Raw genomic sequence first — 24,405 nt, forward strand, 5'->3', positions numbered from 1 at the left:
TATAAGCCTACTCTGCTGTTTGTTTGCCAAACCTCCAGGTAGTAGCAGGAGATCTCCTGCTATTTCAACTGATCTCCAGCCGATAGAGATCAGTTCGCCTGGAGAAAATGGCCACTTTGGCAACTGGACTCTATGGCATTGAAGTCTCTCCCCTCCCCAAACTCCGCCCTCTTCAGGCTCCGCCCCCAAAAACCTCCCACCGGTGGCGAAGAGGGACCTGGCAATCCTACCACTGATACATCCCCAGATTGTCTTCTTGTCTGCAAAAGCAATCAATCTGCTAGGGGATGCTGAGATGCTGCCGGAGTCGGCCGAGATGTAGCGCTGCTGAAATCGAGGCGACTTCCAAATGATCCTTCGCCCCAGATCTGCATTAGAGCAGCTCCCAAGCTGCTGCTTGTGGAGGGAGGCTTTTTCCAAATTAAAATGGGAGGCAAGCAGTGGATTGTTTTTCAGGCTTGGCGTGACCCTTCAATGCTGAAGATGCTTAAGGAGGTACTTGCTTCTTTCAGGCAGTGCGAGTCATTAAAAAAAAAAACTTCTGGTCTTAACCGTTTTTTAAAAATCCTATTAACGCATTTTTGGGATGCTGAGACTTCATAAGCTCTCAAAGAGCCGTACGTGGGCTTTGCAGCAAGGTTGAACTTATGAGAAAATCTTCCAATGCTCCATTTGCTAGTCAGGAAGCCCCACTTAGCCAGGAGGGCTGGCCGCAGCCCCGGCATGGAGGATAAGACAGAGAGATCCTGCCCTGTCAGTCAATCAATTGTCAGTCATTTACACTCATAGACAAGCAGAATAAAACACACATTAGCTAAACAGTGATAAGAATATATATACAACCTTACACTGTGTGTGTGTAAAGTGCCTTCAAGTCGCAGCTGACTTACAGCGACCCCTTTTGGGGTTTTCATGGCAAGAGACTAACAGAGGTGGTTTGCCAGTGCCTTCCTCTGCACAGCAACCCTGGAATTCCTTGGTGGTCTCCCATCCAAGTACTAACCAGGGCTGACCCTGCTTAGCTTCTGAGATCTGACGAGATCAGGCTAGTCTGGGCCATCCAGGACAGGGCACCACCTTACATTAAGAGGTATAAAAATAGCAAATGTGTTTAATTAAATCAGCACTGTACCTTGGTAGACGCTGGAAATGGTCCATCTAGCCCAGCATCCCTTCTCACACAGTGGCCAACCAGTTCCTCTGGAGGTCCAGCATCAGGGCTCAGAGGCTGAGGCCTTCCCTTGACGTTGCCTTCTGGCACTGGTATTCAGAGATTGACTGCCTCTGAATGTGGTTTCCTTTAGTCCCCGTGGCTAGTAGCCACTGATAGACCTGTCCTCCATGAATCTGTCTAATCTCAAAGGTCACTTGAATCATAGCAAACGTGGTCTTGGGAATCAACGAGCTGTTGCCAAGGACATGTATTTTGATCGACTTGGAATAGTTTTGCATGACACTAGGAAACCATTATCTGCATCTCAGGTGGCATATTTGAATGCAGCCGGTCCAGTGTGAAAACATGCGGGGGTCCCTTGTCTTGCTGGGGTGCCACTCCTTTTAAATGTGGAGGATTGTAGGAATCTCTTTTTGACAAATTCAGACTTATAATAAGGTCCAGGGTCCTCTTCCTTTGGCTCACGGGGCCTCCGACCCACCTCCATCCCTTCTTTCCCAGAGCCTCAGAACAGCGAAAGAGAAAACTAAATCGCTGAGTAAACCTGTGCTTTGTGCCACAATACTTGCGGTCTTACTGGTACGTCTGCTGCGTTCTGCTTTACTACACTGTCCCCTGGTGCTTAGTCTGAAGAAAATCTGGCTGCAGGGGACAGAAGGATGCCAAAGCAGTTTTTTTCAGTCTCCTTGCAGGGGAGTCAGAAAACTTGGCCTTTGTTCCCAGAGGGGGTTGAGCACAGTCCTCATTCAGCCACAGACTTTGTCTGCGAGGTCCACAGAGAAATTTTGGGGTGAAAATGTAGCTAGGAGAATAAGGAATCCGGTCCTTGCGAAGGCACGAGTTTCTGACACGAGAGATGCTTGGGGTTTGGGGTTCCAACTTCCCTGGCAGGACAGGGCCAGTAGCCCCAGCGACCTGCAAGCTTGTAGGGAGATCTGGGAGGTCTATACACAGTCTGCTGTGACATTGTAAGGGAACAAGAGGTACACCTCTTTGGTAACCACCATTTTACGGTGTCCGTCGTAATTTAGGACCTAGGAAGTCCTGGGGAGTTTGGTGTGATTGCTGCAAGTTGACTTCAGTATGGAATGTTAGGTTCTTATGAGCTCCCTGCTGAAATTTCTATGGCTAGATGAAGCTTAGAAAAGAACTGTTGTGGAAGTGCCCATAAGAATGTGGATTACTCAGTCGAGTGAGCGTATAAACACACACGTGCGTACAACACAAAATATAAAACATTGTTTTGTGTTAATTTATTTATGTCCCTTCCTTCCCGCATGCTCTCCTTCTGCAAGACCTACGAGCAGAACGAATGGATTGTCCACTTGGCCGGAAAACTGCTGGCCAATGAGAAGGAAGTTTTGTCCTTGATGGCTTTCAATCCATTTGAGGGCAAGGCACCCCCCAGGTAAGACCGCGCGTCACTCAGAAGAGACCCTGGATACTTTGGGGAGAGACTGAGGCAGCTGGGCTATGCATAGTGATTGCAGGAAAATCTGCGAGGCCTCCTGTTGGCTAGTGGTCAGGAGAAAAGAATGAAAAGCCAACTGTCGACATTAAGCAGGGTGTGAGAGAGTGGACAGGGAGAAGCTTTTCTCCCTCATAATACTAGAACGCGGGGTCATCTGCTGAAGCTGGAGGGTGAAAGATTCAAAACAGATAAAAGGAAGTATTTGTTCACACAACACATAGTTAAATTATGGAACTCCCTGCCCCAGGATGTGCTGACGGCTGCCAACTTGGAAGGCTCAAAGAGGGGAGTGGACATGTTCGTGGAGGAGAGGGCTATCTATGGCTACTAGTCAAAATGAATACTAGTCATGATGCATACCTATTCTCTCCAGGATCAGAGGAGCATGCCTATTATATAGGTGCTGTGGAACACAGGCAGGATGGTGCTGCTGCAGTCGTCTGGTTTGGGGGCTTCCTGGAGGCACCGGGTTGGCCACTGTGTGAACAGACTGCTGGACTTGATGGGCCTTGGTCTGATCCAGCAGGGCTTTTCTTATGTTCTTATGTGATGCGGTTTGCCGGGGCAGCCGATAACAAAAAGTGTCGCAGGGTGTCAGGCGGCTGAGTACAAAGTCTGTGTTTGGGTGCATTTTTATCCTGCCCTTCCCTGTGAGGTAGGTTAGCCTGAGGAGGGAGTGACAGGCCCAAATTCACCCAGAATGTTTCCTAGCAGAATAGGGGTTAGAAACTCCATTTCTAAGATCCTAGTCTGACGTTCCAACCACTACACTGCTCTGCCTCTTGGAGTTCTGGCCTCATCCTCTTTGTGCTCAAGAACATGGAGGTGAAAACAGTGGGGCTGAGAAATTTGGTATCATCCCTATTGACAGGGGGGCTCACATGTACACCCCCATCCTGCCCCTATCCCTCCTTGGAGTTTATCCTGCTAATAGAGACTCAACGCCTTTGATAGCCGAGGGAATTTGCGCGAGCCTTAATGCCTTCGAAATGAAAATTTTGGAGAGTAGAACAGGCAGGTTTCTCTCCCCCCCGCCCCCGCCCCCCGGTCTCTTAAAATTATAGTGTTTTTCTTCTGTTTTGCAAGTGTGATAAATATGAAATGAAAAGCAGGTGACCGATTAAAAAAATGAAACCATTGTTGAGTTGGGAGCTGCCAAATTGAGTGTGAAACCTGACTTCAAGCGAAGGCAGTTTTGCAAAACTTCGACGCGCAAAATATGGGGGTCTGGTTGGTGGGTCGTAAAACACAGTTGCCATAAATCTCAAAACGCTGGATGTTTCAGCTGAGAAAATTAATAAGTGATTTAGCATGCCGTCACAGGGGCCGACTGTTGCGCCCTCCCCCCCCCATGTGGTTTTGCTTAGGTGAGAAAGGGGCAATTAGATTTCAATTAGAAAAGAGATCCATACTGGGTTTTCCAGTGACATCACGTGATCCTTGCGCGCAGTCCAAATTGGGCTTTCTCAGCTGTGGGTCCCAAAGGAATCTAAGTGGAATAAACTGTTTGGGTTGTATATCGGTTTGCGACTCTCGTGCTCTGGCACCAGCCTCAACCCCTTCCTGGATACCCTGATGTCTTCGTCATGCCGATTCCCCACTTGCAGTGTGTCATAGCGCAAGTAGACATGAGCTGGATGTTTGTTCTACCTGCGGGGAGTCAGCTTGGTGTTGTGCGTAAACTGGGCCCAGGGCAATTGTTAGCTTTGCCCACGCTCAGTCTGGTGTGAGAAGCGTCTAGAGACGGGTCTCTGTACCAGCAAGTGATGGGGTTTTAAACAGCATTTTGTAAACCTCTTACTTGGGTTCTCCAAAATGAAGTTAGTTCATGGGGAAGCAGCAGAACACCCCATCTAGAGTCTGCTGAGCTGCATATGGGAGCTCTTTGTCCTCCTTAACCCATTCCCCAAATAGCCCTGTGTCTCCCCCCACAAGAAGTCGAGTTCAGGCCCCCCTGGTTCTAGTTTCCCAGCTGCCCCAAATGGGTGCTGGTTCCAGCGTGGTGTAGAGGTTAAGAGTGGTGGTTTGGAGTGGTAGACTCTGATCTGGAGAACCGGGTTTGATTCCCCACATCCTCCACATGAGCAGCGGAAGCCAATCTGGTGAACTGGATTTGTCTCCCCCACTCCTACACACTAAGCCAGCTGGGTGACCTTGGGCTAGTCACAGCTCTGTTAGAGCTCTCTCAGCCCCACCTGCCTCACAGGGTGTCTGTTGTGGGGAAGGGAAGGTGATGGTAAGCCGGTTTGAGTCTCCCTTAAGTGGTAGAGGAAGTCGACATATAAAAACCAACCTTCTTCTTAACCCATTCCCCAAATAGCCCTGTGTCTCCCCACACAGGAAGTCAAGTTCAGGCTCTCCTTGGTTTCCCAGCTGCCCCAAAAGGGTGCTGGTTCCAGGCCCAGGTCCTCAATTTAGAGTTCAGATCATAAGAACATTGGCTTTGCTGGATCAGAACCAGTAGCCCACCCAATCCAGCATCTTGTGACTCAGTGGTAGAGCATCTGCTTGGCATCCAGAAGGCCTCGGGTCCAGTCCCTGGCATCTCTAGTTGAAAGGACCAGGTAGCAGGTGAGTGGGAAGACCTCCACTTGAGACTCTGGAGATAAGATTGAGCTTGATGGACCAAGGGTCTGATTCCGTACAGGCGACTTCATGTGTTTGTGGGTGGGTGTCCCCCTAGAACCTGACAGTCTGAACCTGGAGTTCCCACTGGATTATGGCGGCTAGCAGTAGACTTCTCTTGCATACATTTGCCTGGATCTCCAGTCCACCAAAGTCAGCGTCCGTCCCTACATCTTGTGGCAATGTTCCACATGTTGACTCCAACGTCACACATGTTGTTTGGCCTTTAGCAAGGCCGTTGTTGGAAGAGGCTGGAAGAGTGGTTGGCGGACCGCCCGTGCGATCCAAGATACCTTCCCGTGTTTTCGAGCTGCCTCGGCAGGCCCTTGAGTCCGCCCGTCTTGTGGGTCTCCTCGGGCTTTCCCTCCGAAAGGTCTCATCTGTTCCAGAGAGACAGCTGTGCCCTCTGCAACTAATTACAGCTGTCGGGAAGATTTAGATCCTGCCCATAACAGCTTAAAGATGGCTGCTAACTTTTAGCGCTTTCACAGTCGGGAGATGTCATCGAGAGCTGATCGCAAGTAGCTTCTCCGCGGCGCAGCTGCCTCCGGCTATCCGGGACGGAGAAGGAAACTGTGGAATGCTGGTTTTAAAACAAACAGTCTCTTCCTTCACTTTTGGCAGGCAGAAGGGGAACCGTTTTCTCTCCCGCTCAAGTTTTGACCCTTGTGGTCTTCAGGCACAGCAATAAATACGGGTTTTGCCTGGCTGGGGAATGGGTCAGAATGCACGTTGATGGGTAGATTTTATCGGATGCCTCTCAATCCTGTATGAAGCTGAGGGGCCTCTGCTGTGGGGTGGGGTGTGGCGGTTGTTGACGGAGGACCACCTGTGGCACCGTCTCCGTGATTAAAAATAATAATAATTTGCAGCTGCCTTTGCCTGGTACTGGGGAGCCCAGGTGGGCGCGGGCACCCATGGGTGAACAAATCCCGCAATGTCTCGGTTTCCCAATTTCACATTTTTATAGCTAGCTTTTCTAGATTTCCGGAAACCCCAAAGCATCCGTGCCAATCAGTATCGTAAGAACAAAAATCTAATGCATGCCAGCGTGGTGTAGTGATTAAGAGCAGTGGTTTGGAGCGGTAGAGTCTGATCTGGAGAACCGGGTTCGATTCCCCCCTCCTCCACATGAGCGGCGGAGGCTAATCTGGTGAACTGGATTAGTTTCCCCTCTCCTTCACACGAAGCCAGCTGGGTGACTTTGGGCTAGTCACAGCTCTGTTAGAGCTCTTTCAGCCCCACCTACCTCACAGGGTGTCTTTTGTGGGGAGTGGAAGGGAAGGTGATTGTAAGCCGGTTTGATTCTTCCCTAAATGGTAGAGAAAGTCGGCATATAAAAGCCAACTCTTCTTCTTTTCGCTGTTTTATCGTAGCACAAATTTGTAAAGTGGATGAGGTCGAGAGCAACCAACCCTCATCAGTGTAGGTCAGGGCTCCCCAACCTTTGTGAGCCTGCGGGCACCTTTGGAATTCGGACGCAGGATGGTGGGTGCAACCACAAAACGGCTGCCACAGGAGGCAAAGCCATGCACACCCCTAGAGGAAGGTGTGAGAAGGTTTTTAAGAAGAGGTTAGATGGCCATCTGTCAGCAATGCTGATTCTGTGACCTTAGGCAGATGATGAGAGGGAGGGCATCTTGGCCATCTTCTGATCACTGGGGGTGTTGGGGGGGTAGTTGTGAGTTTCCTGCATTGTGCCAGGGGTTGGACTAGATGACCCTGGTGGTCCCTTCCAACTCTATGATTCTAAGAGGTGTGATTTTAAAAATACATTGGGAAAGAGGAGTGAGAGAGAGAATAAAACCAACACTAGGGTGGCAGCTACTGCCAAATCAACATTATCTTACTCTGCACAGCCCATCAGATCTCTGAAAACACTTGGTGGGTGCCAGGTAAGGTGTGGGTGGGCATCATGGCACCCACAGACGCCACATTGGGGACCCCTGGTCTAGATAGAGCTGGAAGACACAGTGGCGTTCTTGCCACCGTGGCACAATTCCTAGTTTGCTGGTGAAGGGGCTTCAGCCTCCCCTCGAAAGCTCCCCGCTCGTGTCTGCATTGGTGCTATCACGGGCCAGCCCGCAGATCAAGCCAAAATGAGTACATGTGGCTCAGAAGCAGAGGGGTCCAGAACAGGGCCCACTCACCAAAAGGCCAGTGTGGTGCCAGATCAAGGCTGCTCTAGAAGATTGGGTGTGTTTTTTAAAGGGGGGGGGCTTTTAAATCTGCAGCGTCTCACAAAGAAGCCCTCGGGGCTGCCCAGGCTCACGTAAACGTCGATACTCTGTAATACTCTAATTATTAACAGGAAATTTTCTGCTCCTGAAAAGTAAACACTCTGGGAGCAACACTTCAGCCCCGGTTTTTTTTTTAAGGGGAGGGGGCTTCCCTTCCACTGCAGATAATTAAAGCAGCAACTGCAAGGGGATTTTTGTGTGATGGAATCCAGGTTTGCTGAAATGCAGCAGAACAGAGACCGGCCTGCAATGCCCAGGCAGAAAGGGGGACTATTAAATGCCTCCCCTGATGGAAGGGGGACTGTGAAACGCTATCAAAATGTCATTCAGAAGGATGTGTGGAGGTGGGGCAAGCTGTAGACGGTGGAGGCCCTGTTGGGACGGGGGGGGGATGGTGTTTGCATGTGCATGACCACGTGGTCACTGGAGGGCAGCTCACCCGCTCTTGTGCAACCGCGGTGTGGCCCCCAAGATGAGTCATTGCCCCTCCTCTTCCAGCAGCCATTGCATTCATATAAAAGGGCACGGAAGGGCTGTGCCAAAGGGCAAGGAAGGGCTGTGCCAAAGAAGAAGAGTTGGTTTTTATATGCCGACTTTCTCTACCACTTAAGGGAGACTCAAACCGGCTTACAATCACCTTCCCTTCCCCTCCCCACAACAGACACCCTGTGAGGTAGTTGGGGTTGAGAGAGCTGTGACTAGCCCAAGGTCACCCAGCTGGCTTCATGGGCAGGAGTGGGGAAACAAATCCAGTTCACCAGATTCGCCGCCGCTCATGTGGAGGAGTGGGGAATTGAACCCGGTTCTCCAGATTAGAGTCCACTGCTCCAAAGCACTGCTCTTAACCACTATACCACGTTGGTCACCTGCGAGGTCAGGTTAAACGTACTCTGGATTGAGCAACCGGCGTTCGGACCTCTTGGCTGCCTTGCAGTGTCCCCCCTGCCCCGCCCAAACTGGAACGGCTGCCCGCGTAGCCCCGGCTGGCCTTGGTGGTGGTACTCAAGCGAGCTTTCGCAAGTGCGGCACTGGAGGCGGTGACTTTAAATGGAGAGATTTGAGGTCTTGAATCTCTTAGCGAGGCACTAAGTGGAGCCGTGGCTGGGCAGCACAGGCTCGCAGCCAAACTGGGAATGTGATGTGGTCGTTTTGGTGCGCCCTCGTTTTCCTTGGCTTCTCTGGCCCTCGGTTTCCACCGTCCTTGGCCTTCTTGCCCTCGTGTAAAGCGAAGGCACCCTGCTTCTCCCTTGGCCTTGCTGAGGTTCCAGTCCTGGTCCTAGATGTCCGTAGATCTTACATTCCTGAACTCCACGATTTGGCTTTTTCATCCGTTACCTCCTTCTCTCCATCCGTCCTCTTCTCCACATTGTGCTGATTCCTTTCCCTCTGGTCACCGTCCTTCCGGGCTCACTTCCATCTCCCCAGCTCTCCTGCCACTTGCAGGTTCCCTCCCCAGCTAGCTTCCTGCCCCTGTCTTCAGTCTTGACCTTCCACGGCCTTCCTTCGTACCTCGGCGCTGTTTGACAACGTTCGGTTGCCGGCAGCTTCGCTCTGAACAGTTGGGATTTTCACAAACGCTCCACAACATCCCAGCCGCTTGGTCCGACCACTTCCAAGGCGAAGGGTTCTTTTGTTCGCTGCTGTCTTATTAATAAGTCCTGGCCGAGGGAGAGTACGTCCGGACACGTCGCCGGTAACACAGTTGTGCAAAGGGCCCCTTCGTTCTATGAGCGAGAGGTCCCCGGACACTTTCCGCCATGTAACGTCCTCCAAGGTCTGGTGGGTTTTTTTTGGGGGGGGTGTTTGTGTGTTTCCATCCACCCCCAGCCGCCGAACTTGGCCGCCCTCCTCAATAGCGCTTCTTGTGTTTGAGTAGCCAACCAAGGGAGTTCCCAAACGAGCTCTGAGATGCCTTTGACGTTTTTATACGGTGGCTTATTTTATTAACTTTCCCCGCGAGCAGCACGCAGGAGTCTGCGGCGGCGGCTTCGAAGCATGGGGCTGTGATCCCCCTTCCCTGTCAGCATGTTTCCCATGGAGGGGCGGGGAGTGGGGGGGGGGCAAAGGCGGCACCGGGAACCGAAACAGTGGCCCACGATGGCTTGGGCAGACTACAAGAAGTGTGTTGGGTGACTGATGAATGTTTCTTTCTCCACTTCCCTCCCCCCCCCTTTTTTTCTTTTTTGCTTTTCAATAAGAGCCTTTCTCTGGCAAGTCTCTTGGGCTAAGAGTGCGGTATAGCTTTCCAAGCCTCGTGAATCCGCTGCAAGGCAGTGCTGATAGGCTGCGGAGTGAGCTGTGAGTTCACGAAAGTGAGTTCACGAAGAAGTGAGCTGTGGCTCACGAAAGCTCATACCCTGCCAGAAAATATTTTTGTTAGTCTTTAAGGTGCTACTGGACTCTTGCTCTGGATGACGGGTTTTCCCCCCTTTTACTTTGGATCTAGACATTAGGAAGAAATTTCTAACAGTTAGAGCAGTTCCTCAGTGGAACAGGCTTCCTTGGGAGGTGGTAAGCTCTCCTTCCCTGGAGGTTTTTAAGCAGAGGCTAGATGGCCATCTGTCAGCAATGCTGATTTTGTGATCTTAGGTAGATCATGAGAGGGAGGGCATCTTGGCCATCTTCTGGGCATGGAGTAGGGGTCGCTGGGGGTGTGTGGGGGGAGGCAATTGTGAAATTCCTGCATTGTGCAAGGGGTTGGACTAGATGACCCCGGTGGTCCCTTCCAACTCTATGATTCTATGATTCTAACTCAATCCGAACCCTGTTGGTTTTTTTGTTATTCCTAGATGGGTCCGAGGAGAGCATTTCCGGTACAAGTTCAGCCGGCCAGGAGGGAAGCACGCCGGGGACGGAAAGTGGTGGATCCGGAAGAGGATCGGGCCCTACTTCCCGCCCGTCAACCTGGAGGGGCTGAGGAAATATTTCGAGGCCCGCCAGTGGCCTCTGCCGTCAGTGAACTGACGAGCGGGGGCACCCATTCACCCTCTTGCTGACTGAGACCGGTGGGCTGCCCAGGGCCCCCAAACTATCCTTTTTTTAAAAAATGATCTGTTTCTCCTTCCTTTGAAAATGTTTTGCAGTAAAGTACGCAGGGCAGGAGCATAGATCGGTTTGCCTCTGCGTCCGTTTTGTCTTGCGTGCTGTGGGTGCCATTGGTTTGTTTCCGCCTTTCTGTCCCACTCGATCGGTCTAGCGTTAGGCTCTCTCAAGGTAAGTCATGCTGGGAAGCAGAGGCAACAGACTGAAATCTCGGCAGCCGAAAAGATGCCTACTTCCCTGGAGACATGATCAAGGATTAGAGATCGTCACAGTGAGTGAAGCTCAGGCAAGTGTTTTGTGTGAACAGGGCCTTATTCTAGCACGGGTCTGGTTCAAATGGCAGAGGGCCTTTTTATGCCATAGTAGCTAAACTGACAAATGTTTTCATTTCACTGATACCCGGCCTTTCTCCTGAGTGAGGGCTCAAAGCGTCTTACATCGTTCTCTCCTCTCCTCGGTTTTATCTTCACGACAACACTGTGGTGTGGGCCAGGCTGACTGTGTATGACTGGTACAGGGTCACCCAGCAAAGCAGAGATTCGAACCCCTGTCTCCGGGACCCTGGTCCAGTCATCTAACCACTACACAACACTGGCTCTCAAAGTAGGAAACGGGTGAGAATGAACCAAGTCCTGATATGGAGACCTTAGCTGTTTGCATATTACCCAGCAACAAAGCTAGGTTTGCTGTTCCCATGGGGGGGGGGGTCCACAGGCAAAGATGTCCTTGAGATGCCATGTGTGTGCCTATTCAGACATTTAAGAAAGATTTAGAGAAGCTGGAACATGTCCAGAGGAGGGCAACAAAGATGGTGAGGGGTCTGGAGACCAAGTCCTATGAGGAAAAGTTGAAGGAGCTGAGTATGTTTAGCCTGAAGAGGAGAAGACCGAGAGGGGTCATGATAACCATCTTCAAGTCCTTGAAGAGCTGTCATATAGAGGAGGGTGCCGAGTAGTTTTCTGTTGCCCCAGAATGTCGGACCAGAATCAACGGGTTGAAATTAAATCCAAAGAGTTTCCGTCTAGACATTAGAAAGAACTTTCTAACAGTTAGAGCTGTTCCTCAGTGGAACAGGCTTCCTCAGGAGGTGGTAAGCTCTCCTTCCCTGGAGATTTTTAAGCAGAGGCTAGATGGCCATCTGTCAGCAATGCTGATTCTAAGACCTTAGGCAGATGATGAGAGGGAGGGCACCTTGGCCATCTTCTGGATATGGATTACTGGGGGTGGGGAGGAAGTTTGGAATTTCCTGCATTGTGCAGGGGGTTGGACTAGATGACCCTGGTGGTACCTTCCAACTCTATGATTCTATGACATCTGTTTGTACATACATGTACAGAACGTAGTTGAATATCTAAACTAAAAATGCACGGAGGCCCAGAAGAGAGGGTTCCAGCAGTCGCTTTTCTTTTTTTGCACTGATAAAATCGGCTTCATGCCACGGGGGGGCCCTCTCAGCCCCCAATGACTCTTTGAGCCTGGAACTGCAGGGGCATTTCTTTCGCACCAAGGGTTTCTTGACCAACGGTTCCTGCGTTGAGCGGCCTTCTGCTTCCATCCATTTGTGAGCGAGCGTTCCTAGGCGTGAAATGCCATTAGAGAACAAGCAGGATACTGTTCCCTGCCGCACATTCAAATTTGGAAATGGCGGGTGTTATTTCTTTTAACCTCAGAGCTATTTCTTCACTACCCATGCTGAGGGTTTTTTTTTTTTTTTTTAAATCCTGCATCTCCTATGGAGCAAAGACCCTTTCTGATTACAAAGTGTGTATGTGTGTGTTTGTGTGTGTGTGTGTGTGTGTGGTTGTGAGGGCAGGCATGTTTTATAGGCAGTTGGAGACAACCAGTCTGGGGCCAGCTTGGCCCCAGTCAAACGGGTCTTGTTTTCAGGGTCCTCCCTGCCTCGGCGTCCCTAATTTCTCTTTCCTGTTGGTTTCTACCTGGCAGTGGCTGGCGGTTCCGTAATGCGCCGCCGTGATTCTGACAGCTCTTTGAGCGGCCAAAGCACGCCGCGCTCGGCTGGGCCCACGAGGCCTCCTCTCCTCCTCGCCGCCGCAGGCTCAGCTCCAGAGTCAGCCGTGGAGAAGGCGTGGCAGGATTTCGCCCGAAAACAGCCAGCCTGTGTATCAGACGTCTTCAGGTGACCTGAGGTCTCTTATTTGAAGAGTCGTGCCTTATTTTTTAGGTTTGCCCTAGATGCAGCATCTTCAGATATCTCTCTCTTGTGGAATATGTATATAGAAGAGGGGGCCCTCATTTTCCCCTCCCCTACTATTTCCTCTTTCCCTTCCCTGAAAGCCCCCATTGCCTCCCCCCTTTCTCTGCTTCCTTCTCTTCTTCCAACCCTCCAGCCAACCTACCTTTTACCGCAATTTAAGAAAGATGTAGAGAAGCTGGACCGTGTCCAGAGGAGGGCAACAAAGACGGTGAGGGATCTGGAGACCAAGTCCTATAGGGAAAGGCTGAAGAAGCTGATATGTTTAGCCTGAAGAGGAGAAGACTGAGAGGGGGATAATGATAACCATCTTCAAGTACTTGAAAGGCTGTCATATGGAGGAGGGTGCCAAGTTGTTTTCTGTTGCCCCAGAAGGTTGGACCAGAACCAGCGGGTTGAAATTAAATCAAATGAGTTTCCAACAGCTAGAGCGGTTCCTCAGTGGAACAGGCTTCCTCGGGAGGTGATAAGTTCTCCTTCCCTGGAGGTTTTTAAGCAGAGGCTATATGGCCATCTGTCAGCAATGCTGATTCTGTGACCTTAAGCAGATCATGAGAGGGATCGCATCTTGGTCATCTTCTGGGCGTGGAGTAGGGGTCACTGGGTGTGTGTGGGGGGAGGTAGTTTGGAATTTCCTGCATTGTGCAGGGGGTTGGACTAGATGACCCTGGTGGTCCCAACTCTGATTTTATGATCTGCCCCCCTATCTTCAGCCATTTTTATTAATTGACTGTATTTTACTCCACCTTTGGTGGTGACTGCTGTAACCTTGGTAGCACAAGGAGTCGGACGTGGACTGATAATGCTCAGCGGCCTCAGGTCTTCGCGGGGACTCACTGCATTATTACAAGGGGGGACTGCATGAATTAGTGGCCTTTGGTGGGCTGAACATCATGTCCCTTATGGACATTTGGCTTGTTTCGGAACTGTGTTCCAGAGCTCTAACAACCCTGGTTGAAGGCATTTGTGGATGGGGCCACTTAGGATTTGCAAAGTCCTTTAGATTCTTAGCCCATCAACTTGTTATTGATAGGAGCGGCAGCAGCACTAGCGGGGCGACCCCGGATCGGCACGATGACCCAGTGTCAAAGAAGCAGCACGGCGCAGTGTATCAGCCAGGCCCTTTTCAGCAGCATCTCGCTCGGCTGCCATTCTGGAAGACGCTCCCCTTTTGACGGCTTCTGCAAAACCAATTAGCATCACAAGTGAACTCAACCGGGGTCCGGGGGAGGGGGGGGAAGGAGGCGCACAGCTGCACGGTGTTGTGTCTTCTTGTTCCCACTGGCTCAGGAGTGAAGAGGTCGGGGGAAGAAGGAGAAATGGCGAGCAGGGCAGACACTTGGCAGAAAACCGGAAGCATTCCAGACAAATAGTGATCATTCTCCAAAACTGCAAAGCGAGGGCTGTAAAAACACCTAGTCCTTCCTCTTCTCCCCTCCTTTCCCTTGTAAACTCAAGAGGGTTTTTCACCTCCTCTCAACCCCCCTCCCATCACTTTGCTGAAGGAAGTATTGCAGACCAAGCCCCTTCCCCATAATGGTCTGTGTGTGGGGGGGTGGGGGGTGAAAAGCACAAGATATGGGGAGATCAGAGAGCATGCTCAACGCCTGCAGACAATAGAAAGGAAGAAGAAAAAGAAGATTTGGTTTTTATATGCCGACTTTCTCTACCACTTAAGGGAGACTCAAACTGGCTTACAGTCGCCTTCCCTTCCTCTCCTGTGAGGTAGGTGGGACTGAGAGAGCTGTGACTAGCCCAAGGTCACCCAGCTTGCTTCATGTGGAGGAGTGGGGAAACCAACCCAGTTCACCAGATTAGCCTCCACCGCTCATGTGGAGGAGTGGGGGAATCCAACCCGGTTCTTCAGATCAGAATCCATCGCTCCAAACCACCACTCTTAGCCACCACCACGCTGGCTCTCACACCATGCTTGGGGTGTGCCTCTGCCACATCCATGCAGGCTGTTGTCTGCAGAAGCACGCAATGACGCCATCAATGTGAAGCTCATGACAAGTCCCTGATTCCTCTGCAACCTCAAATGCGCATAGACAAGAAAATGTCTGTGGGGAAACTGTGACAGCATCATAGAAACTCCAGGTTCAAACCCAGCTAAAACCAGGGGAATCACTCCTTGTAATTTTATTACAGGGAATTTCCTGTCCCACCCACTTGTATTTTTAAAGATAAATAAAATTACAAGGAGTGATTCCCCTGGTTTTAGCTGGGTTTGAACCTGGAGTTTCTATGATGCTTTGGCTGATTTGGGACAGGAATTTCCTGTCCCACTCAGGAATGAATATAGGAAAGGGCTCCCAAACTGTGTCATGTTGAGGGTCAAGACAGCATCCCACCCCACAGGAGGACACTTTGAGGACGGGCAAGGTTGTTCTACCAGCACCGCTGTGAACCTCTTCGCAAGCAAACAACGCAGCACGAGACTTGCAAAATTCAGCCAGATGAGAATCTTGTTATTTTTAACTGTTCCACTGCACTGTCTGTATATTTACATGTAAATGGTGTGTCTATAACACATGCATGTTATATATGTTGATGATAACCCGCCAATCATGGCCGTAAACGTTTTCAATAGCCTTCGGAGAACCTCGTTGTCGGAAAAAGTCTGAAATAATCCGTGCGCATTAGTATGCTTGAATGGATTTCCCATCTGGACTTCCATTTTCCATTGAAACCCATCTGCGATAGTTGGCAACGCTTTTGAGAATTAGCCTGTCTCAACAATCCCATTGTGGAATCTCAGAGATTTCTAATGCACGTTAACATTTATTAAGTGTGGTCTGGTGCGAAACCCAGAGCAGTCCCCCCCCTGCCCGCCTCAGTTCCCTACAAATCAGCCAAAGAAACAAAAGGACGTGATCCCGATCAGCAGCGACTTTTGCCAAAGGCCTGTGAAAAAGACGGAAGGCGGCCGATTGAGTCCAACCTACCACCACCCAAAAAAAGTTGGAAGCACAACCAAAATGAAAGCTGAAGGTAAGGCAATTCATATTCTGCCATCTCGGTCTCTTCCTTGCCTTCCAAAATATGAAGGGGAAGGAGGAAAATGCCTAGCAACTTGGCAGGGGCAGAACCTTGGGCCGGTCACCACTTGTCATTCATTTTGAGTCACAGAGCAACGAATGTGGTTTTTGTTCCCTTCCCACCGATGCAGTTGGCTTCCCGAGGGCGGCTGGCATCACGACAGTCAGACTTCCCAGCGGTTCTTTCTGTGTGAGCTTCTTCCCGGTGTGGCTCTCCCGGCATCATTCCTCTGCCCGCAGTGGCTGAAATGGATGCTGATATATCCTTCACAGGGCATTACTTTTACGGCGTGCCTATAAAGAGCACATGGCGCTTCTGACAGAATGCACATCCCTCCCAGACGGGGAGCTGCGTTAATGTCGGGTCCAGGAATGGGCTGTTTACTGCCTGGGGCCCGTGGCGCTGGCCCCCTTGCATGCACGGGTGTGGGTGGGGCTTCGGTTTTATGTCCTCCTTTTCTGCTCGGTGGGTCATTCGCCGCTGTTCGAGTTTCCTTCGGGTCGAGTCAATGTATATTTAGGCTGTCTGTGCTTAGTCTGGCCTGGAATCCGACTCCTGTATCCTGACCGCTTCCCCGCCACTGTGGGGAGAGTTTTGTCGAGCGCCTGATTCTAATGAGTGAACAGATATTATAATGCAGCGCCACACTATCTAGTGCTCATTGCACTTTATGGAGTAACACAGAAAAGGTTCACTCGTTCGTTTGGGAGAAAAAGATGAAAGTTTTTAGTACATATGAACATTAATAGGTTTCTTCACACCACACATAATTAAATTGTGGAACTCCCTGCCCCTGGATGTGGTGATGGCTGCCAACTTGGAAGGCTTGAAGAGGGGACGTGTCCATGGAGGAGAGGGCTATCCATGGCTACAAGTCAAAATGGATACTAGTCATGATGCACGCCTATTCTCTCCAGGACCAGAGGAGCATGCCTATTATCTTAAGTGCATGGGAACACAGGCAGGATGGTGCTGCTGCAGTCGCCTTGCTTGGGGGCTTCCTAGAGGCACCCGGTTGGCCACTGTGTGAACAGACTGCTGGACTTGATGGGCCTGGGAGAGCAAGTATGGTCACTTGCATGGCTGTAGGCCAGGGAGTGTAGGAGGCAGTGGTGTTAAATGGGTAGAGACAAAGACTCTATATGTGTGGCTTTTACATGGTGGATTTCTATTGGATCTTAGGCAGCTGTGCAGAATGTCTTCTTGCCTTAATGGACTGGTGGAAAGTTTTTCTCTGCATATCCTGTTCTCTCTTCCTTCGTCCATTACGCGCTCGGAGGGGACTGTTCTCGAATCCTTCCCTTCTTCAGTTCATTAGTTAACATTCTCGCGTTCCATCTGCGGACAGTCGAGCGGCGGCATCTGCAGCTGTGGCGGTTGTTGACGGAGGAGCCACCTGCGGTACCGTCTCCGTGATTTGGAAAAAAATTAATTTGCAGCTGCCTTTGCCTGGTACTGGGGAGCCCGGGTGGGCACGGGCATTCATGGGTGAACAAATCCCGCAATGTCTTGGTTTCCCAATTTCACATTTTTATACCTAGCTTTTCTAGATTTCCTGAAACCCCAAAGCATCCGTGCCAATCAGTATCGTAAGAACAAAAATCTAATGCATGCCAGCGTGGTGTAGTGTTTAAGAGCGGTGGTTTGGAGCGGTGGAGTCTGATCTGGAGAACCGGGCTCGATTCCCCACTCCTCCACATGAGCGGCGGAGGCTAATCTGGTGAACTGGATTAGTTTCCCCACTCCTACCCATGAAGCCAGCTGGGTGACCTTGAGCTAGTCACAGCTCTGTTAGAGCTCTCTCAGCCCCACCTACCTCACAGGGTGTCTGTTGTGGGGAGTGGAAGGGAAGGTGATTGTAAGCCGGCTTGAGTTTCCCTTAAGTGGTAGAGAAAGTTGGCATATAAAAACCAACTCTTCTTCTTCTGTATAAATGCAGATGTTTGCTGGCAAATTGAGGTGACGATCTCTGCTGTAGAAATGATCTTTGCTAACCCGCCAAAGCCCTGGCTTGGATGGCCCCGGCTAGCCCCGTCTCGTCAGATCTTGCAAGCTCGTCAGGATCGGCCCTGGTTAGTACTTGGATGGGAGACCACCAAGGAAGTCCAGGGTCACTACGCAGAGGCAGGCAATGGCGAAACATCTCTGAACGTCTCTTGCCTTGAAAACCCTACGAGGTCGCCATAAGTTGGTTGCAACTGGTGGCATTTTCCACCACCACCAACTGACCAAGCTGATCACTACTCATGCAGATCTGAACTATCTCGCACAGGCTCAGGATGGCTAAAATGATCTGAATGGACGTAGGAAGCAGTGCGATCTTTCCAGGGAAGCTGAGCAGTGTTTCTGAGTGTTTTTCTTGAACCTTGCAAGCATCTGCTCTGGAGCAGCTTGTCTTAACAAAGGGTCACCAGGCTTAAATTCCCCGTTGATTACCAGAGGCAATGTTGGCAGGCTTCAGGCCAAGTCTAGAGGAAAACAGCCCAATATCAAACCAAGGGTCACTTTCCTGGAATGGAAGATTGCAGTGCTTGAAACCAGAACCTTGGCCAGTGTGCTAGGATGAGGCTCCTTCCTGTGATTGACACGGCTGATGTAAATCAGGGTCATCCCACTGAGTCAGCGCTTCAGCCTGGTTTCAGCCTGAGGAGGAGACCTGTCCTGAGCAACTTGGCACAGGCCCAGGGTCTGCAATCCATTCAAAGCAGCTCCGCGGGCTGAGATTGCATACCAGGCATCCATAGCCCTTGTGGAAGTTTGCAGGCATGAATTAGAAGAAGAAGGAGAGTTGGGTTTTATATGCCAACTTTCTCTACCACTTAAGGGAGACTCAAACCAGCTTACAATTCCCTTCCCTTCCCCTCCTCACAACAGACACCCTGTGAAGTAGTTGGGGCTGAGAGGCTCTAAGAGAGCTGTGACTAGCACAAGGTCACCCAGCTGGCTTCATGTGCAGGAGCAGGGAAACAAATCCAGTTCGCCAGAGTAGCCTCCGCCACTCATTTGGGGGAGTGGGGGAATCAAACCCGGTTCTCCAGATCAGAGTCCACTGCTCCAAATCACCGCTCTTTACCACTACACCACGCTGGCTCTTAGTTGTGAATGCACTGCTGCTCAGTTTAAAGTGAATGTTGCTCCCTTGAAGAGTGACACAAGGAACCTCTCCATCTGGCCAGAGTCGCATTGCAGTTGGGCCTTAGTAGCGTAGCCAAGGCTGTTTCCATTAGTGTTTTGGTTTGTTGGCCAGACTCAGGCTTCTGATCAAGCCTCCTTGGGGTTTTTACAAGACTAGGCTAATCGGTGACAGTGTCTGAACAGGGAGCGGCTTAACTCATCCATCAGAGGTGTCGGGATGTCCCAGCGGGATAGTCAATGTGTACTACAGTGCTGTTTTGTAAGAGCATGAATGTGGTACCCTCACATTAACTGCGAGTCAAAGAGAAGGAAAGGAGAGACTTGCTTTAGTGGAGGAAGGAGCAGGGGTCTCGTAGGACTGAGCAACAAACATTTTAATGGGGCAAACGATGTCTTCCCGACCTGGCTTTGTTTCAGTTGTGATCGCAGAAGCTGAGCGAGTGATAATTTACGGCCTATCGGTTGGCCAGCGTCCAGTTGGTCTAGCGGTGGTGGTAGGGAATCTTGATTTCCATTGGCAGATTCCCAAGGGCAAGAGACCCAGAAACGTTGGGTTCGGATGGCACATTTATAAGATTGACATCTTGCGTTAACGGACGGGTGCTGTTGAGGGGCTACAGGGTACCCCCCACATCTCTCTCTCCCCCCACCCCACCCAAGATAGTCCCAAACAGCCTTATTAAAAACCAACTTGTGCGGCCGCCTTGGCCTCTTGCACCTGTATTCTTATTCATGTTTGGGAAAGAGACTGCTTCAGCCGGGGAGGGGGGCGGGCGGCTCTTCTCTGCAGCTGCAAGAGCATTATTGGGCATTAGCATATTTGCATCTCAATGAGGTTGTAATATTTAAAGGGCCATCTGCCCCAGACCACATTTGCTGGAGGAGGGGGGGGGGTTGGGTGGGATTTTTATTTTAATTTCTTTTTGAAAAAGCGGAACACTTGCTGTCCTTTTTTGAAGGAGACTTCCCCCTTGATTTCCCCCCATTTTCGTCCCCCTTTCTTTTTATCATGACAAACTAATGCTGGTGGTAGGGAAGAATATTAAGGTCCCAAACTTCAGAGAGGGCTTATCAGGGGGATGGTTGTATCCTCAGTTCTTTCAGACATCATCTTTGCAGCTCTGGGAAGTTGCGGAGGTAAGGGGGCTCAATGGAAAAGCCAAGTGCGCTATGAGGAGCGGTTAAAATGCTTAGGGCTGTTTAGCCTGGAAAGATGGCGGCTAAGGGGAGACATGAGAGAGGTCTATATAATTATGCATGGTATGGAGAGAGGAGTATTCATGTCTACTAGTAAAAATGGCTACTAGTCATGATGCATCCCTGTTCTCTCCAGGATCAGAGGAGCATGCCCTATTATCTTAGGTGCTGTGGAAAACAGGCAGGCGGTGCTGCTGCGGTCGTCTTGTTTGGGGGCTTCCTGGAGGCACCTGGTTGGCCACTGTGTGAACAGACTGCTGGACTTGATGGGCCTCGGTCTGATCCAGCAGGGCCCCTCCCGCAGTCAGAAGGCAGACGCAGCTCTTCGCCCCCCAGGACTAGCCAACATCAGTAGAGGAGGCCAGGCGGGATGGAGTGGTTCAGAGCTGTAAGGAGAACACTAGAAATGGAAGCCGGGGGGGGGGGGATGATGTGTACCTGGGCTGGTGTGGGATGGTAAGGAGGGCCCCGTGGCAACAGGTATCCCATTTTGGGGGGCTTTCATGGATCCCACCTATCGGCAAAGGTCCAAGATCTGCCCCGTGGGGGTTTTGAGATCCTCGGGAACAGCTGAAGCCAACCACCAGACCCAAATCCAACCGCTGGAATGTTCTCCTTCGTTGTGGCTTGGCTGGCCAAACAGAAAGGAAGAAGGAAACAGATAAAATTGCTTTCCGGTGGAGATCTGAGGTTCTTCTGCAGGAAAGAGAGAGAGACAGGGCCGGTGCCCCGATTCAGAGCAGAAGTTAAGGAGCTTGGTCAGTGTCGTGGTGAGGACCCTCGAGGGTTAATGTGGGCCACGACCAGGAAGCAGCAGAACGCTCCCCTCCCCGGCTCTTGGAACGGCTCTGTCGAAAGGACAGCTGTGCCCGTCACCTGTTCGAGTTCAGGCAGCCGCAGCTGTGCCCAGCGCGAGCCCCTCCGCTGCGAACCCGGCCGGATTAGAAAAACAAAAATCGTGCACACTTGTGCAGAGAATTCCAATCGCCAGCTTCCCCCCCCCCCCACACACACACAAATGGCCAGCCGTTTCTTGGCGTGCGCCAACGCCAGCCGTGCTGTGAATGGGTCTCCTGGGGTCCTGCCTCCCCCCCCCCCCGAGCCACAAAGAATCGCTCTGTGAAGCTGGGCGAACGACAGCGGAGATATCCAAAGTGGGTTGTGCCAAGCCGAGTTGACGCTGGCAGGTCGGCCGACGCAGGCCAGCAGCATTCCGCCACTATCCGTTGATCGATCGAGTACATTTCCATCCCGCCCTTGGCGTGCATGGCTTAGTTGTCGTCGTCTTCTTCTTCCTCTTCCTCCTCCTCCTCCTCCACTCGTTACATGAGATCATTCTAATGGGAAATGCCCAGAATCCAACCAGAAACCTTCTGCATGCAAAGCATGTACTCTTGTCACTGAGCCAGTCACATCCTTAAGTCCAGCACACGGTCGAATCATAGAATCATGGAGTTGGAAGGGACCACCAGGGTCATCTAGTCCAACCTTGGCTGTGAGGTCAACTGAATGAGCTTCATGGCAGAATGGGAATTTGAACCTGGGTCTCCAAGCAATATGGGACTGCCTTAAGGCCCTCTCATCATCTGCCAAAGGTCATAGAATCAGCATTGCTGACAGATGGCCATCTAGCCTCTGCTTAAAAGCCTCCAGGGAAGCTTACCACCTCCCAAGGAAGCCTGTTCCACTGAGGAACTGCTCTAACTGTTAGAAAGTTATTCCTAATGTCTAGATGGAAACTCTTTTGACTTAATTTTAACCTGTTGGTTCTGGTCCAATCTTCTGGGGCAACAGAAAACAACTCGGCACCATCCTTGGTCTCCAGACCCCTCACCATCTTTGTTGCTCTCCTCTGGACACGTTCCAGCTTATCTACATCTTTCTTTTAAAGCTGCTTTTAGTTATTGCTTTATACCGCCGCTTTTTATTATTCGTATCATCCTGGTTTTAATTGGGGTTGAGCTGTTTCAAGCTACACCAGATTGAGCCTGGATGTGGGGAAGACGGCCAGTCAATATGTTATGTGCATCATGTGTATTATTTTGAGGATTTCTAGGGAATCTTATTTCTGGCAGGTGTATACCGACGAGGCAGGCCCAGAGATGAAAACCCCGTCAGACCAAGGAAAAGGTAGTCTGTCCCCGGGGGCTTCATCTCCCTGGGCCCACAATGACATGTAAAAATCTGCTTTACCATAGATTGTATTGGGGGGGGGGACCCTTGTCATGCTTTGGCCGTTATGTATTTTATTTGACGGGGTATGACATCAGGGGAGGGGGGAATTCTGACACCGAAGGCTTTTTGCCAGTCAGCTGTTCGGCTCTGCCAGTCGGCCCTAATTAAAGCCCAAAATAGTTTCCTGGAGAGATTGAAATCTGGTGCCTTTGGAGGCCTGGGATTCTGTTTCATCCCACCTGTTCCCAGCTTAACGCTCTCTTACTCTCCGGGAGAAACCAAGTTCAAAGATGCGAGGGCAGCGTTGGCGGGTCAGCCAAGAGGGCAAATGTAGAACTGGGCAAAGGTGGTGGTGGGAGACAGGATGATCCATGAAACCATCAGGAAGATGGGTGCAGCCTACCAGATTTATTAGACAGGAAGGAGGAGAATGTATTCATTTGAAAGCCTCAGAGCTTCTGAGATGGGCCGCAGTGAAGCCCCCTTTGGATTTGCAAAATGCCACCCAGCTGCAAAATTACTTGTAGCAACCCCAGCAAGGGGTCTTCAAGGCAAATGAGAAGCAGAGGTGGTTTTGCACTGCCTTCCTCCGCACAGTCTTCCTTGGTGGTCTCTCTTCCAAGTACTGACCCTGCTTGGCTTCCATGCTGTGATGAGATTGGGCTGTTTCCCCTCCAATGAAGCCCTGTAGGTTACAAATACATTAAAATCAGTATTCCATTAAAAAAAAACACCAACCCAGAGATTAACCGCCATATCACAACAGCGCAACAAATTAAAATATAATCCAGTTAGACCATACATGAAGCTGCCTTATACCGAATTGGGCCCTTGGTCCATCAAGGTCAGTATTGTCTGCTCAGCGGCTCTCCAGGGTCTCCGGCGGAAGTCTTTCCCCTCACCTATTACCGGGTCCTTGTAATTGGAGATGTCAGGGATTGAACCTGGGACCTTCTCCATGGCAAAGCAGATGATCTACCACTGAGCCAGGGCTCCTAAAACTTAGCAGGTTTGCATGCCCAAGGCAAGAGAGTTGCACAGATCAGGTGCCACCACAGAAGAGGCCCATCCACCTGGGGACCATCCACCTCACCCTGGAACGTGTGAATCCCACAGAGAAGAGCTTCCGTAAAAAAGGTGGGTTGGGGGACCTGTGCTAAACACCCCAGTGTAAGGCTTTGCAGGGGGACTGATGCCGGCGATTCTTGGCAACACAGGAGTGACAGTTTTATAACTGGACCGCTGCATCGGTGAGGGGAACCAAGCCAGAGGACAGCAAGAGGTGAAGCAGGGTGCGGCTAGGCTCCTGTTTATCTTGGCTGAAGACGCCGGTGGCTGTCGAGTGACTGTTGGCTTCGAGCAGAGATCGGTCCTTGTGTGCTTCAGCTCAGCGAGTGAGAGGAGAGAGATTCGTCTCTGATTACCAGAGACGGTCCCCAGAGGGACATTTGCTTGGGACGGCATCTGCATAGCAAGGATGTCTGGGAATCTGAAATACTAACAAGTTCTCTCCCCCTTATGTGTGTTTAGCCTGAAGAAGAGAAGACTGAGAGGTGATATGATAACCATCTTCAAGGACTTGAAGGGCTGTCATATAGAGGAGGATGCTGAGTTGTTTTCTGTTGCCCCAGAAGGTCGGACCAGAACCAACGGGTTGAAATTAAGTCAAAAGAGTTTCCATCTATACATTAGGAAGAATTTTCTAACTAAGTGTTAGTTAGCGGTTTCTCAGTGGAACAGGCTTCCTAGGGAGGTGGTGAGCTCTCCTTCCCTGGAGGTTTTTAAGCAGAGGCTAGATGGCCATCTGTCAGCAATGCTGATTCTAAGACCTTAGGCAGATGATGAGAGGGAGGGTATCTTGGCCATCTTCTGGGCATGGAGTAGGGGTCACGGGGTGTGTGGGGGGGAGGTAATTGTGAACTTCCTGCATTGTGCAGGAGGTTGGACTAGATGACCCTGGTGGTCCCTTCCAACCCTATGATTCTGTGTGTGTGTGTGTTTGTGCAGTGGAAGAATCCCTTTTAAATGTAGATTAAGGAAGAGAGGGGCTGGTGAATGGAGAAGCGGAACAGGATTGCCGTTGCAAGCTATCGAA

At 50.8% G+C, this 24,405-nt stretch overlaps 1 protein-coding gene across 1 annotated transcript in view; it reads left to right on the forward strand.

Moving 5' to 3' along the window:
• The window catches only part of LMF1 (lipase maturation factor 1), a 120,950-nt gene extending 110,476 nt beyond the window's left edge, over positions 1–10,474 (forward strand). Inside the window, exons 10-11 of the mRNA XM_056866301.1 lie at positions 2,470–2,582; positions 10,300–10,474. Of these exons, the coding sequence (XP_056722279.1) occupies positions 2,470–2,582; positions 10,300–10,474 (288 nt within the window). The remainder of the gene's footprint in view (positions 1–2,469; positions 2,583–10,299) is intronic.
• The last annotated feature ends 13,931 nt before the right edge of the window (positions 10,475–24,405 follow it).

This window comes from Euleptes europaea, chromosome 21, assembly GCF_029931775.1.
Source record: "Euleptes europaea isolate rEulEur1 chromosome 21, rEulEur1.hap1, whole genome shotgun sequence".
Classification (NCBI taxonomy): Eukaryota; Metazoa; Chordata; class Lepidosauria; order Squamata; family Sphaerodactylidae; genus Euleptes; species Euleptes europaea.